This window comes from Hypanus sabinus, chromosome 26 (assembly GCF_030144855.1).
Source record: "Hypanus sabinus isolate sHypSab1 chromosome 26, sHypSab1.hap1, whole genome shotgun sequence".
NCBI classification, from domain to species: Eukaryota; Metazoa; Chordata; class Chondrichthyes; order Myliobatiformes; family Dasyatidae; genus Hypanus; species Hypanus sabinus.
Window position 1 is genome coordinate 32,662,024 of NC_082731.1, and position 17,104 is coordinate 32,679,127.

The 17,104-nt window shown below is 41.1% G+C and overlaps 1 protein-coding gene across 1 annotated transcript in view; it reads right to left on the reverse strand.

Annotated features, from left to right (window-relative positions):
- Positions 1–17,104, reverse strand: part of LOC132381739 (ryanodine receptor 1-like) — a 500,293-nt gene that overhangs the window by 431,799 nt on the left and 51,390 nt on the right. The window contains exons 10-16 of the mRNA XM_059951310.1: positions 14,556–14,630; positions 13,883–14,039; positions 11,829–11,993; positions 5,180–5,301; positions 4,270–4,456; positions 1,797–1,932; positions 79–174 (exon numbers count right to left, since the gene is read on the reverse strand). Of these exons, the coding sequence (XP_059807293.1) occupies positions 79–174; positions 1,797–1,932; positions 4,270–4,456; positions 5,180–5,301; positions 11,829–11,993; positions 13,883–14,039; positions 14,556–14,630 (938 nt within the window). The remainder of the gene's footprint in view (positions 1–78; positions 175–1,796; positions 1,933–4,269; positions 4,457–5,179; positions 5,302–11,828; positions 11,994–13,882; positions 14,040–14,555; positions 14,631–17,104) is intronic.

Here is a 17,104-nt window from a genome sequence, read left to right on the forward strand (position 1 = left end):
TCAAACCTTAAAACATTCTGTACTGTCAAGTATTTGACAAGGCAAGCATCCAATATGACAATCACTACATTAAAGTACCTGAAGAAGCTTCCAAACGATCCAGTTTGCTGACCAACCAGTCAAGGTTATCAGAAAAGAGAGCACAATTTCTACGATTTCCACGGATGAGAGAAGCTGTACGCAAAGGGAAAAATACAAGAATTATGAATAAAAAAATTCTATCATTGTAACTGTTTGTATCCGATGCTCCTGGTTCAGCCTCCTCGAGGCCAGTGAGGTTAAGGCACTATTTCTTTGTGCACCCTCACTCTGTCCGCCACAAAAGGCAAAATCTCCCAGTGGCTACCCATTTCAATTTGACTTCCCATTCCCATTCTGACATGTCTGCCATGACGAGGCCAAGCTCAGGTTGGAGCAGCAACATTTTGTGTCTGGGTAGCCTCCAACCTGAACACATAAAGATCAATTTCTCTAATTTCCCCCCACCCCTCCACCTCTTTTTCCATTCCTCATTCTGGTTACTCTCTCACCCCTTCTCCTTACCTGCCCATCACCTCCCTCCTCCTCCACTTTCTTTCATGGTCCATTGCTCTCTTCTATTAGATTCCTCTTCCTCAACCTTTTGTCTCTTCGACCTGTCAAATGCCAGCTTAGTACTTCATCTCTCCTCTCCCACCCACCTGACCTCCCCCTCAATGGTCTCACCCACCAGATTGTACAGTATTCTCTATTTCCTCCTGCCTTCTTATTCTTGTTTCTGCCCCCTTCCTTTCTACTCCAGATGAAACAGTGACTATTTATCCCCCTCCATAGATGCTGCCTGATTTGCTGAGTTCCTCCAGTATTTTGTATGTGTTGACATACAGTGTGGAATAGGCCCTCCTGGTCCTATGTGTTGCGTCGCCCAGTAATCCCTCGATTTGATCATAGCTTAATCATAGGACAATTTACAATGAATAATTAACCTACCATCTGGTACATCTTTGGACTATGGGAAGAAACTGGAGCACCTGGAGGAAACCCCATATGGTCATGGGGAGAACGTACAAACTCCTTACAGGCAGCGGTGGGAACCCGGGTCACTGGTACCGTAAAGCATTGTGCGAACCACTACACTACCATGCCACCCCAATATAGCACCTTTCAAGATCTCAAAACTTCATAAAAGGCATCACAACCAACAAGGTTATACTCTTAAAATGTGTACAGCCTAATAATATTACAAAAAGTATCAGATAATTTGTGTACAGCATGGTCCCTCAAGCAGCACAGGGATACATAACTACATAATCTGCCTGACTGAATATAGATGACAGGCTGAAGAACAACCATATCAGGGAATTCTATCAAACGTTAATGATTAACACCACATAACATATATTCTGGCAAGACTTTTTAATAAAATTACTCACAGGATATGGGTATTATTTGCAAACTAAGATTTATTATCATGGTGCATCCCTGAACTGAGACAATTAAAGAAAAACTCAAATGCACTGGTGGGCCTATGACCTTGATCAGCTAAGGATGGCAGATTTCCTTCACTCAAGGGTTTATTGGTTCATGACAATCTAGCAATCTCATGTTTATCAATAAGATTTATCAATGGCTGTCTATATAAAATAGCTGGAAATGTTTCTGCTGCTGCTGTGGTGCAACTCAAGATGTCTCCAAGAGATCTGATAGCCAGTTCAACAACTTGAACTCTGAGGCCACCACACCCAACTGTCGTCATGAAGAAAGGAGATTGAGGAGTCCCATCTTTTCCATCAGTTCATTGTGTTTAAATTCCATACCTAATAGCTCATAAAGAAGGTTAACGATTTCTTTCCAGGATTCAGCTGCTTCTTCTCCTGCAAACTCAGAGAAATGAGCAGCGCTGTTGTACACATTCAGTCGATCAATGGAATCCAACACCAGCTGGATCATGCCCTAAAGTGATACACAATTAAAAACACCAGTTACATCATTTGAAGGTTAGTGCTTTTGCTATGGATTGGTGCCATTTAAGAACTTCCACTGAGTACTCAACAGAATATTGCAATCATATTGAGCTTATCCAACTATATTTCGATTCCGTGTGAAGCCAGCCATTCTGTGTCTCTCGATAGCCGTATGTGTGGTGAGTCAGAGTTCATTGCACATCTAATGTCATTGCAATATTCAGATGAAAACTGCATTTTCCAGTTTCAGGCGATTTATTCCCATCCCATACCCACCAGTCCATTTAGAATCTCTCTCCCTTTAGAAGTAATACAACGGCAACCTGTTTTACAACCTTGAAGCTCATTTCCATTGGTTTCAAGAAGGATAATTTCAAACCAACATTCAACTCTGTAAAGCCATAGTTATCTTGACTCATCACCCTCCCCCTCCAGCTGCTCACATACCTATTTACTTGTATTTATTTTATCTTAGTTCACCTTTCCTATCCCGTCCCCAACCCAGTTCCATCCATTATCACCTCTCAGTCTAAACAACCCTATTTGTTTGCTCACAAGAGGCCACTAAACAAGAAACCCAAAAGAACCTAATTAAACAAAAAACAATAATAAAAGACCAACACCCAAAACACGAGAAAAAAAAGCACAAATCATGCAAACAATTGAAACCAACAACAACAATCTGAACCAAACATCGAGTCCCCAGATCCGAACCCTGGAAAACAGCCCAAAGCCTCACTTATCAGTTCATCGTATGAGTGGGCAAGGAGCACAATAGCTGAGGCAGTCTTCATATCCTCAGTGCCACAGAGCGAGAGGAGTGACCATCGCAGAGAACAAGCGAAATCGGCTCTCATCCCAGATCCCAACACCCTGCTTGGCTCCACCCTTTCCCCTCCAACATCTGTTCCCATCTGCCTTTTTTTGTATTATTACGCTTCCATTTATCACCTACCAACCTCTGACAACGCTCTACCTCCCTCTTCCTGCTCCATCTGGCCATCGTCCCTCCCTCATCTGGTCCTACGTATGACTTACCAGCCTCTGTCATCTCACCCCTCCCTCTCACTTCCATATACTGGCCAACTTCCCTCTATACCCTCATCCTGAAGCAGCATCTCAATCCAAACACCAACCATTCCTAGGCCTCCACATCTGCTCTCTCGTGTCTCCAGTTGTATTGCTCCCTGTGCCAGGTTGCTGGATACACATATAATCAGAATTGAACTACATGGCTAAAATTGGGGTGAAAGCATATTTAAAAAAAAATCACTACACTCAATAAAAATTCCTTACCGATACACTTGCACTGCAGATGCAAATGTCAACCTTCCTCTTGCTGGTGGTACATCACACCAAATTGTAATGGCTTTTTAAAAATTTATTGAGATACAGCACAGAAAAGACCCTTCCTGCCCTTTAAGCCATGTCACCCAGTAATCCCCCAATTTAATCCTAGCCAAACACGGGACAATTTACAATGACCAATTTAACCTATCAACCAGTACGCCTTTGGACTGTGGGAGGAAACCAGATTATCCAGGGGAAACCCACGGGCTCATGGGGAGAACATACAAACTCCTTACAGGCAGCGGCAGGAATTGAACCTGGGTCCCCTGTATTGTAAAATGTCGTGCTGACCACTATGCTACTGTGCTGCCCTAAGATTTCAGAAAATAATGTATCAATCTGCATTCACATTAACATACGGGCAACACAGTTGCGTAGTGGTTAGCACAACACTTTACAGTACAGGTGACCCCGGTTCAATTCCAGTTGCTTCTGTAAGGGGTTTGTACGTTCTCCCAGTAACCCAGGGGTTTCCTCCAGGTGATCCAGTTTCCTCCCACAGTCCAAAAACGTACTGGTTGGTAGGTTGAATTGGTCATTGTAAATTGTCCCATGGTTCGGCTTGGATTAAAAGAGTGGGTTGCTGGGCGGCATGGCTCAAAGAGCTGAAAGGACCTGTTCTGCAATGTGTCTCAATAAATCAATGATTTCCTGAACACCTTTAATCACACAACACTCCATTAACAGAGTCCTCCATGCATCATCATAGTGTTGGGTGTGAGCTTTAACCACAGATGTAAGTAGGTCATTAACATTGACTGATGGGGAGCCCTAATAAACAAGGCAAGTGCTTTATCAATGGTTTCACAGGTAAAATTGGAGTTGTAATTAGTTTTCTCAAAGCCAGTGGAAATTAGCTTGAGGGGTGTAAGACAGGTTAACAATTGTTTCTTTTGCATTATTTCTGAAATTAACAAATTCCATCAATAGATTCTTCCTATTTATTTATTTTTTTAAAAAGGAGCTGTTAGCTTACCTCTTCTTGGAATAAATTCTGTCTGTTTTTGAGTGAGCGCAATTTGGTCTGTTTCTCTTCATGGGCAAGCTCCTCATCTGGATGTTGGAAGTAGCTGATCAGATCCTGAAGGCTCAGCATGATGATATCGATGGGTAAGGACACTGGAGCTGAAGATCTATTCTTTCCACTTAGCATATCTAGACCTCTTCATAAAGAACAATAAAGAGTACAATGAACATAGGAATTCAGTTCTAGAAACCTATTATTCTAAATATTCTGTAGCCAACCAATGAAAATTCATGGTCATTCTTACGATCATTTTCAGTGTTTATCCTGCTGACTTACACTAAATACTCACGTACATATGACAGCGCATGGTAGTGTAGTGGTTAGCGCAATGCTTTCAGTACAGGCCATCCAGGTTCAATTCCAGCTGCTGCCTGTAAGGAGCTTGTACGATCTCCCTGTGACCGTCTGGGTTTCCTCCAGGTGCTCCAGTTTCCTCCCATGGTCCAAAGGCGTACCAGTTGGTAGGTTAGTTATTATAAATTGTTACATGATTAGGCGAGGGTTAAACCGGGGAACTGCTGGGTGGCATGGCTTGCAGGGCAGGAAGAGCCTATTTCAGGCTGTATCTCAACAAACAGACATTGATCATATTTCTTTTGCTGGACTTCATTCATTTATACTGTGGTACAATCAGGAGAACTGACCAACAGAAGAAAGTGCTCCAATTGGTGATGTTAAATATCGTTATGAAATGGCAAAACAAATGCAAATATGTCAATCATTATTTGCACAGAAAATGAACAATTTCAATCTGATGCTAACATTTGAATAATCTCTCCACTGATCTGGACTGACGTACAATATGTATCCAGGTATTCATTTGTTTGTTCAAGGAAAATAAAAACAGAAAGACACCTACTTAATGAATTGGTGGAAGAGGCCATTGGTGCTGTAAATCATTCGGGAAGCCTGTGATTCCTCTTGCTGGGAACGCGAGAGCGAAAGCGCATCATCCATGTGGCCTTCTTGGTGTAGTATAGCCTAAAACACAATTTCTTTATATGGTTATTGATTTCAGCACTGAAAGTCTTCTTTACAAAAATAGACTTCCTTTTCCTTAATTGTTTTTAATAGGACTTAGATTAGATTCTGAAGACACTCAGTCCTCGTTTATTGTCATTTAGTAATGCATGCATTAAGAAATGATGCAATGTTCCTCCAGTATGATATCACAGAAACACAAGGCAGACCAAGACTAACTGACAAAAACCACAGAATTATAACATATAGCTACAACAGTGCAAAGCAATACCATAATTTGATAAGAGCAGACCATGGGCACGGTAAAAAAAAAGTCTCAAAGTCCCGACAGCCCATCATCTCACGCAGACGGTAGAAGGAAGAAAAACTCTTCCTGCCATGAACCTCCAGTGCCGTAAACTTGCTGATGCAGCCTCTGGAAGCACCCGACCACAGCCAACTATGAGTTCGTCCAAAAACTCCGAGCCTCCGACCAGCCCTCTGACACCGAGTGCCGAGCACTTCGACCTCAGCCCCGGCTGCCAAGCGACAGGCAAAGCCGAGGATTCGGGGCCTTCCTCTCCGGAGATTTTTCGATCGCACAGTAGCAGCGGCAGCGAAACAGGCACTTCAGAAGTTCCACCAGATGTTCCTCCGTGCTTCTCACGTCCATCCCCATCAAATCAGGATTGTACACGGCATCCTACTTGACAGATTATAGATATTCATCCTGGAGTGGCCGCTGCGCGCTGCATCGCGCTGCCATCTTCTCTTCTTCATTCTTAATACCATTTGCCAGGCAGACATACTGTAGTTAAGCTGCTACTTGTATAGTAGCTGTATGCATGGAAGGTCAATATATTCTCAAGCACAATAAAAGAAATAAGCTTATTTCACACGGGGTTGTTTTTGTTTGGAATGACTGGTAATTCAAAGTCAACATATTATGGAATGAAAAAAGAACGTCCTGGAAGGATTTTCGGATCCACATTCATAGCGTATGATGTGTAGGCTTTAATTTGGATTGAATTCAAGAGCCACAAGGCAACATTGCAGCTCTATAACACTCTAGTTAGACAACACTTGCACTGTGTCCAGTTATGGTTGCTTCATTATGAGAACATGGGAACTTTAGAGAGGGTACAGAGGAGATTTACCAGTATGCTGCTTGGAATAGAGGTCATGTCTTATGAGGACAAGTTGAGCGAGCCAGGAATTTTCTCCTCAGAGCAAAGGAGGATGAGGGATGACTTGATAGAGGTGTAGGTGATGAGGCATAGATAGGATGGACAGCTAGAGACTTTTTCCAGGGCGGAAATGGCTAAATATGAGGGGATTTAATTTTAAGGTGATTGGATGAAAGGGGATGTCTGAGATTGGATTGGATGAAAGGGGATATCTGAGGTAGGGTTTTTCCACACAGAGAGTGGTGGATTAAAGGGACACGCTGCCAGAGGTGGCGGTAGAGGCAGATACATTTAAGAATCTGTTAGGCGGGCTCATGGATGAAAGAGAAATAGAAGATATGTGTAAGGGAAAGGTTAGATTGAATAGATTAAAAGGCCAGCATAACATTGTAGGCCAAAAGGCCTGTATTGCACTGTATTGCTCTTTGTTCTACATGAAGCTAGCCAAGCAAATGGAAACAAATTTAAAATTTCAAATCAATGACTTTTTAAAAATCACAACAAGCAAGTGAATAATGCTGAGTACCTCCACCATTTTCTGGTTTCATTCTAATTTCCACTATCTTCTTCTCATGACCTTGTTTAAGTCACATTAAAAGGGAGTTTGGAATGAAATTTTAATGCTCATGAAACTGGCCAAAGAAATTCTAGTTGAGGTCTATGAAATTGTATCTGATGTTTTCACTTCATCAAACACACACATCTAATGTTGCTAGTTGTCACACAAACCATCCAGAAAACCTCCGCAGTTTAAACAGGAGCACCCTAATCCAGAAAATAACTATTATTGGATGATTTAAAAAAAAAACTGAACACTACAATTTGATTAAGGGCCATAGTTCACCAAGTGCTTAGATTGTGCTCTGATTAGTAATGTTCTGGAAGAATCACTTATTGGATGGCTGAGTGGCCTCTCCACCCATGTTGAAGAGGAGCAAAGCTGACGTGGTGTGAAGATCAGGAACTCTCCCATCTCCTTTTCCAAGCATTTCTGCCTCAATGGATGATGTACAATAAAGAAAAAATTTCCAATACTCTTTGCACTTCATTTTATATAGGAAAAATAGAGGCTGGGCTTGGGATAAACGTCCATGGAATGGAAGAGTGACATTTCAGAAAGAGAATTGGAATAATGCATTTCCCCCTCTCTCTGATTAAGTCATATGTTTTTAAAAGTGGTTTGACTGCATTTAAGATCACCTTCACAAAACTTATGATGTTACAAAATTTTTGAGGTATTGCTCATGTAAGGCTTTCATCTCATTCAGTAGATTTTTATTTTATTTTGCAGATGTTGGATTAGACTGTTTAATTGTTATTTTCACTCCAGTTTAACAAATAATTGCCTGATTATTTTTTTTACAACCACTAGTATATGTGTAACTGTTTAGTATGCTTCCTAGTGGCTACAATATGCATATGCGATTGTCCAGTGTGTCTCCCTAATGGTTATATTTGTTTGATTCTGGAAGCTTCCCTCGGTCATGCATTATCTGAATTGGTCTATCCGATTGGTTAACTCTTGTCTGTGAATTTGGATGGATTGTTTCTTATTTAAGGGATATAAAATGAACTGACTACACAGCACCACTTTCTTTTTGTTTCTTCTTTCCCTTCTGCTTTTAGCCTCTGCTCCTGTTACTGTCTATTTTCAATTTTCTTTGTTCTATTAATGCTTAACAAAATCATCATGAAGCAACATGTTTTGTGCCTCCTTCTTGACTTTCGAAAGAGTCTTGAATTAAAAATATCAGAATCCAACACAGAAAACACTGTTTTTCTTAACATACCTCCTCCAGTTCTATCTTTTCTATGGCATACATAACATGTTACTGCTGTCTAGGTTCCTTAAGGTTGTTGTAGCTGGGGACAATAGCTGGGGACAAACTCCCACTACCTAATTCAATGCTCACAATGGCGTGCACCTCAAATAGCTTCTGACAACCAAGTCCAGCTCCTGGCCTTCACGCATGGCTTAGCTATTAAGCCCGGCGGAACCATTTTGACTGACAGAAAGGGCCAAGGTGAGTTACTGGTGCCTTAAAACCATTCACTTCAGGTAGACGGGGCTCATCAGCCATGGTTGGCAGCTTATCTAAGAGGAGGAAAACTCTGATCTCAAACCTCCGCTGCCTTGTAGTTAAACCCAGTCAGAGGAACCCCAGAGGGAAAAATCCAGAGCTGGAGTCCCTAAGGCAGTCTTAATGTTGAGTTCAACACTGACTGGCAACTCCTGTGATGTTGCTGGTGCCAAACTGTATCAGTGTCCACCATTTCTTTGGGTTCATCAGATGCACGGAGAGGGACAGCTTGCTACATGAGCAACGTTGTTCATATTATACCGCCCAGGCTTGCGTATCTAGACAGCTAGGGAGCAATATCCATGGTCGACTGACCTACTGAGGCCCCTGACACGGCCGTCTAGCTACCATGCAAAGTGTGCCTTTAAGCACAGAGGCTCTTTTCTGACTGCAGTCCGATAAAGCATCAGCAGATGCATTTTGCTGGCAGTGCCCCATCAGGATCTGCACAGGTCATGAGCAAACTATGGATGAAAATGACAGTAATTCTTGATTGTGCCTAATTTTCCATTCTTTTTGAAGGAGTTTTATTTGGTGCATGGGGCCTGATGAAGGGTGCTAACCCAAAACGACTCATCTCTTTAATCCTTTTACATACAGATGCTGCCTGACCTGCTGAGTTCCTCCAACATTTTCCATGTATTGCTCTGGATTTCCAGCATCTGCAGAATCACTTGTGTTTATGATTTGGAGCATGGGAACAATTTAAGGTATGAGAAAACAGCTTCAAGCACACAAGGGTAGAGAGATTAAGGACTAGTCTTTATCATAGAGTCACAGTCATACAGCCTGTCTATTCGACCCAACATGTTCATTATAACACATTAACTCTATTTTTCAAGCATTGGGCCCATAGCCTTCTGTGCCAAGCTGACCTAAGTGTTCATCTGGACACCTCTTACAGGCTGTCAGCAGTTCTGCTTCCACCAGAATCAGATTTATTAGCATTGACATACTGTATGTTGTGAAATGTGTTGTTTGTCTTAGCAGGACATTGCAATAAATATTTTTAAAAAGTTACACTTTCTCGGCAGTGCATTCAAGTTACTCTCCATTCTCTAACAGAAAAAGGATTTCCTTAGATTGCATGTAAATCTCTTTGACCTTACCATAAAACTGTGTCCTCTGTATTTGTTCACCTGTGGTATGGGGAATAATTTCCTGCAGACTACTCTACCTAAATACCTCAATTTTATATACAGGCCATCCCCAGGATTACTTACTGGCTTCCTCCGCCCAGTTACAATGGTACAGAAGCAGGCAGGATGTCCCTGTTTGATGGATGGTTTTCATGGGCTTGAAGTATCTGTGGTTGTTACACTGTTTTATAGAGTAATGTTGCACAAGCTTTAATAGAAGTGAGTCTTGTCAATTTCCAAAGCAGCTCTTCTAAACCGCCTCTCACAGTGAAACTAGCAGTTTGTGCTTGAGGGGATGGTGTCTGACTACTGCATGGAGATTGCACATAAACAGATTTTGTTTTCCCAGACTGGTTCTCATTTGAATTCAACAATATTTACGGAAGCTCATTCATATGTCCATAAGATGGGTGGTCATAAGCCTGAGAGGATCTGCACCCCTATCATGGACCTTCTTAACCTCCTCTGCTGCAGGGAAAACAGAACCAGCTTCATAGCTAAAATAATCCATCCAGGCAACGGCCTGTTGAGTCTCCTCTGTAGCAAGTCCAGTACAATCACATCCTTCCTATTGTGCATTGATCAGAAGTGCATGCAGATTCCCAGATAAGGTCTAATCAGTGATTTGTGAACCTGGAACATAACCTTCATGCTCCTGCATTCATGCCCTAACTAATGAAGACCAGCATTTCCCACTAACGAAACCCAATTTCCCACGGGATCAATAAAGTATGTATGTCTGTCTATGCCAATAAGCTCTGGTATGGAGGGGCTACTGCACAGGACCAAAAGAAGCTGCAGAGGGTTGTAAATTCAGTCGGCACCATCATGGGTACTAGCCTACAAAGTACCCAGGACATCTTCAAGGAACGGTGTCTCAAAAAGGCAGCGTCCATTATTAAGGACATCCAGCACCCAGGGCATGCCCTTTTCTCACTGTTACCATCAGGTAGGAGGATCAGGAGCCTGAAGGCACACACTCAGCAATTCAGGAACAGCTTCTTCCCCTCTGCCATCTGATTCCTAAATGGACATTGAACCCGTGAACACTCCTTCACTTTTTAAAGAAATATTATTTCTGCTTTTTGCACAATTTTTATTCTATTCACTATATGTATATTGTAATTGATTTACTTTTTTGATTACTGCTATTATTACTTCTTCTCTATTATGTATTGCATTGAACTGCTGCTGCCAAGTTAACAAATTTCTTGATACATGCGGTGATAATAAACTTGATTCTGATTCTGAAGCGTATTATCCAACAGCACTGCCATCTTCAAGGATGTTTGAACTTGCACACCAAGGTCCCTCTGTCCTTTCTTACTCCCTAGGACTTTACCACTTACTGTGCATATCCTACCCACATTAATACTCCCAAAACGTATCGCTTCACATTTTCAGGATTGAACTCCTCTGCTCTTTCAGCAATATACTGATATCCATCTTGTAGCCTAAGACTACTCTCCACCAATCTTCATTGCATTTGTGAACTTCCCAATTATGCCTCCTACATTACCATCCTAATCAAAGTTCAAAGTACATTTATTATCAAAGATTGTATGCTATTTCCAACCTTGGGATTCGTCTCCTTACAGGCAACCATAAAACAAAGAACCCATTAAAAAAAACCTGTCAAACAGCCAATGTGCAGAAACAAAACAAATCGTCCAAATAATAATATTCAGAACTGGAGTTCACGAAAGTGAGCCCACAGCCACGAAGCCAGTCACAGCCGATTCAGGAGCTCATTAGTTGCAGGCCACAGCTTCAGTTCAGCGTGAAGATGAGTAGACTTCAAGGGGCAGCGAGCTGAGCCAGCCCATCCATTTCAATCGTTCGTGTCTATTACAAACATCCCTGTGCAATATTGCTAGACACAAGTATTCGATCACAAAAATGTTATTAGGCTCGAATTATTTTGGATCATTCTCTCACGTGGGATCTTGAAGGTCTTGTGTCAGATAGGAGGCTGATGTATATTTCACAGAAAATTTAAAACACAAACAAGCAGCACGGTCATTTTCCAATACAGAAATTTACAATTAAGTGAGTAAACTATTAACTTCAATGGTAAATAACAAATTTTATGATCTTAAGGCTGAAGCCTTAACTCGTAATTGGGAAGTGGATGTACTTACTTTTCTCTTTAAGGGGCCCAAGCGAACTGTCTTGGTATCTGCTGCTGCGTAGGTCAGCCAAAGTCCACTGTTCACATGTTGGACAAAGCACATCGACTCGCCATATTTAATCTCAGGAATTCCCATGCCTTCTACATCTCTTTTATGACTAGTATCAGTTTTATCCTGAGAGAGCAGAAAATTAGGTTCAGTCCTGTTTCAATGCACAGCTCACTGTGATTTGTATAAAGGCCTTTTGCGCATTTGAAAGAAATTACTATTGTTCTTTTATTTATGTTATTGAAGATGTCTGTGACTTCATTTCTCCTTACAGAATGTCAAAACATTTTAACTATTTCAATGAGCAATAATTAGAAGCATTAATGAGTCAGAACTGGCATTGCACATGAATGCAAAACTGGGATGAATGACGGAACACATTAAGTGTGTGGAGAGCAATCACTGGAGAATTAGTCAATTAGACATCTGACATTATATATCATATATATTAGACATATATATCAATACTATTCATATATAGTGCAGCAGTCAGCGCAATGCTATTACATCTCAGAGCGTCATCTCTAAGGAGTCTCTATACATCCTCACCAAGAAATGCGTGAGTTTTCCAGTTTCCTCCCACAGTCTAAAGGCATACTGGATAGTTTAACAGGTTAACAGGTAAATTGTTCTGTGATTAGGCTGTGGTTACATCAGGGGATGCTGGAAAGCCCGACTCAAAGGGATGAAAGAGCCCTTTCTATGCTGTATCTTAATAAATAACCTTCTCACATCCAACTTAAATCAGCATAGGTTCTAGGCTGTTCAGGAATTCACAAACCGATTGCAGGACTCTGCAGGGAGTGGTACAGACAGCCCAGCGCATCTGGAGTTGTGAACTTCCCATGATTCAAGTTATTTACAAAGACACAACTGTGTAAAAAGGGCCCGAAGGATCATTGGGGACCTGAGTCACCCCAACCACAAACTGTTCCAGATGCTACCATCCGGGAAATGGTACCGCAGCATAAAAGCCAGGACCAACCGGCTACGGGACAGCTTCTTCCACCAGGCCATCAGTCTGATGAACTCATGCTGATTTGAGTGTATTTCTACGTTACATTGACTGTTCTGTTTATTATAAATTACTATAATTTATATAGTATATAGTAATATATATAGTAATCATACTATAATATGATTGCACATTTAGACAGAGATGTAACATAAAGATTTTTACACCTCATGTATGTGAAGGATGTAAATAGTAAAGTCAATTCAATTCAATTCAAAATAAAAATTGTAATCCGATACGGTGAGCATGATTACCATATTTTAAATAATCAGCAAGTATTCTCGCACACAGATAGAATAAAGTTAATTTAATGGTTATTTATTTTGCCCTACCTAATGAAAAACATAGTAGGAAATGCCTGACAAATGAAACTGTGAACTTTTAAGAATGTGCACTGTCAAAGGCATAAAACAAAATCAGCTGTGATAAGGGAGAATGATGAAGATTGGAAAGGAATGAGTCAGAACCGGGGCAGGTAGATTTTAGATTTAGAGTCTGAGTATGTTTCTTCCAGCAAGATTCACCTTCTGCTTGATTATCACAGTTTAATTTTAATCATGCCTACTCAGGGTCTGGTTGATCAAAATCAAGAAGTGCCGCAGCACAGCGCAGTCTTTCAAATGATGATCTCTCTGAGCTCCAAGGAGGCGCTCTTTTTGTGCTTGTTACTGTTGTGAGAGGGGAAACCCTCATCCTCAAAAGCGTGCAAGTGAAAATGAAGAATCCAGGGTAAAACAGTTATTCTAATGGGATAGCAACACAACTACTGTCCTCCCAAAATCAACTCACTCAGAGGCCAGGAATAAATTATATAACCTAGTCCAGAAACATCTGGGAAGCTCGGCATAAATTTGTACATGAAATTATATCTCTTCTGCTTCAATTTCAGAATCGGCATCAGGTTTAATGACACCGGCATATGTCGTGAAATGTGTTAACTTTGCGGCAGCCATACAATGCAATACACGATAAACTTAGAGAAAAGCAAATCTTTTCTCACCTTTGAGATTCGGAAACAAAATGAAGTGATTTTGGTGTTTGATTTCTCTTGTTCGAAGAGCAGAAGCCCTTTCTCCTCATCGAGGCCCAAATACCTGCCCGTGGTAACGTGACGAATACGGAACGGTTGACCCCATTTCATGTGGCTGCCACTCCAGCTGTTGAGAACAGTAACAAATATTCAGAAAATGAATGAAAACTCACATTTCTATGAATAAAGTTATCAACTCTTGACATCTAAATCTTTAGTAAATGACATCTCCTCTCATTCATCTGTTCCTACAACGCCATCTTGCTAATCAACTGGATGATCTTTTACTGCACTTATCTGTGACAAGTATATTCTTCATTGGATAGGCAGAGCAGACCTATACACTGCATTCAAACTGCAGTTTCACAGGTGTATAAAAACAAGTAATATTTGTATTTACTTGATATTCATTTAAACCATTTCCTTGATTAACTTATCTCATATATTTCCTCATCATGATTTTTAATTAAATTTGAAATATTTCAGGAAAATGTTAATTCAAGGCATAGTTTGAATCACCTATACTATTAATCACTGGTTCTATGCTTCCAATTTTACCCAGTTACTCTAATAAACTAATATAATTTACATAGTTCCTCTAAATAACATTGAATCATTATTGGAAGCCAGGATCAGTCCCTACCTGATGCGTAGTGGCTCCAATCGCCATAAGGACCTGGCATGACTACATACTGCACCACCTTCATAGTGAACAAACCTGTAGGATATAAAGAGAATACTAATTCAGTTCATAAATTTACACAAAATGACAAAGGAAGTTTGAAATTTTTCCAAAGAGATTCAAAAGGACTTTTTTTAAAAAAAAAACTAGTATACTAGCACTTAACAATTGTCAGATTATTGAAAGTTTGTTATTGAACCACAAACAGGAGAAAGTCTGCAGATGCTGAAAATCCAAAGCAAGACACACAAGATGCTGGAGGAACTCAGCAGGTCAGGCACCATCCATGGAAAAGAGTAAACAGCCAACTTTTTGGATCGAGACCCTTCTTCAGGACGGAGAAGGAAGATGGCCGGAATACAAAGGTGTGGGGAAGGGAGAGAGGTTAGCTGGAAGGTAATAGGTGAAGCCAGAAAAGGAGGAAAAGGTCAAGGGCTGGATTGAAAAGAACTTGATAGGAGAGGAGAATGCACAGTAGGAGAAAGGGAAGGTGGGGGGGCAGGGGGAAGTAATATGCAGGTGAGTTGAAGTGAAAGGTCAGAGTGGAGAATAGAGGAAGGGTGGGGGAAACTTGTTCACTGTAAGGAGAAATTAATATCCATGCCATCAGGTTGGAGGGTACCCAGAAGGAATTCTTCATGTACAATTTTTCTACTATCTCTCTACAGGGACCCCAAGGGTTCTGTTACTAAGAACCGACTGTAAATTGAATTTCCCTTATAATTAAGAGTAACACACACAAAATGGTGGAAGGACTCAGTAGGTCAGGCGGCATCTGTGGAAAGGAATAAAGAGTTGACAGTTTGGGCCGAGACGTTAAAATTATGAGCCTCAATTGCCCTTGTGGACTGATTATGTAAAAAGCAGACTATAGCATAGGTGATAGGAGTCATCACCAGTAATGGAATCATGATAAATGTTTTTACCAGGCAGAGCGTTCTGCTAATCAAAATGATTAGCAGTTTAACAAATAAAAGTGTGTACTAACAAGAAGTGGCTCGGCGTTCGTAATATTTGACCTTACCCGAAGCAGAGTTTGGAGATGACGCTGGATTTTTCTATGGGTGGTCTTTGCATTGTTTCCTGGTGAAGAATTTTAAGCACTACACCCTACAGTAGAGTCTAGAAGAATTTGCATAAAGTTGGATTTTTTTTCAAAGTCAGGTCTGCAGAATCCCTAGTACCTCTTGTATTTATAATTGCTGATGATGTTTCAAAATTGCAACTGTTTTCTGTTACAAGGAGAAATTCAGTAGGATGGATATGCTTCCTTTGGAGTGGAGAAAGGTGTTAAAGAGAACAAGGGGCACAGATATGGCAGAGAGTGAGCATTTCTTCCTCTAACAGAGACATCTGAACACAGATGGTCAACATCTAAAGTCAGGAACAACAGATTTAAAGAGCCAACACGAGGAAATCTGCAGATGCTGGAAATTCAAACAACACACACAAAATGCTGGTGGAACGCAGCAGGCCAGGCAGCATCTGTAGGGAGAAGCACTGTCAACGTTAACAACAACACACACAAAATGCTGGTGGAACGCAGCAGGCCAGGCAGCATCTGTAGGGAGAAGCACTGTCGATGTTTCGGGCCGAGACCCTTTGTCAGGACTCAACAACAGATTTAGAGAAGTTTCAAGGAAGATTTTTTTTCATTCAGAGGGTGGCTGAAATGTGCAATACATTATCTGAGCAGGCGGTGAGGCAGGTAGTCTTTGAATATTCATTAGCAGGGAAGAGAAGGCTATGGAAAAGTGTCGATAAACTAACTTAGCATAGATAAGAACTTAATGGTCAGCATGAGCAAGGTGGCTCAAAGAGCTTGTTTCTGTTCTGGGTCTCTCCATGATTCTATAAGAGTGCAGACAGGGAAGGGAGGTCTATAGAAATATAGCTTTGCACGGACACTCCTATTGTATGTCTTTATTATAATCCCCCATAGGAAAATGTTGCCTGAAGTAACAGGAATGATTCTGATTATGAAAGCTCAAGAAGTTGACAATATGAGTTTGGGTACCAGTGTCTGATGTTACGTACCCGTGGGTATCTTGCACCTGTCACGTGACCGTGATGCAATTAAGGCTGTACCAGAGATGAGGTAATCGTCTTGTGATGGGGAAGTGATGTCATTTTCCTGCCGGTGAGAGGTCATGTGATAGTTTTTTTTTTTCAACAGGGTATAAAAGGAGAACCCCTCCCTGTGACGCAGGGCAGTCAGTGGATGATTTCACTAGTGATTCCACTTTGCTGCGTATTCTGACGTTATGACGCAGGTTTATTTTAAAGTGGAGCTTTACTTTCTGCCTCAAGTCTCAAAGGTTATTGCCGACAGTTTCGCTACAATACTGCCAGTAAAGTCAGTAGAGAGTGAAGATTCGGAGTTTGGACATACTGAAGGATTTGGAAAGTTAAGGTCGACGGTGAAATAGATTCGAACTTTGTTTAATCTTTGCACAAGGAATCCTGCTTTGCCAAAAGAGAGTACTGAGTTGGATACAAAGTTTCACCAA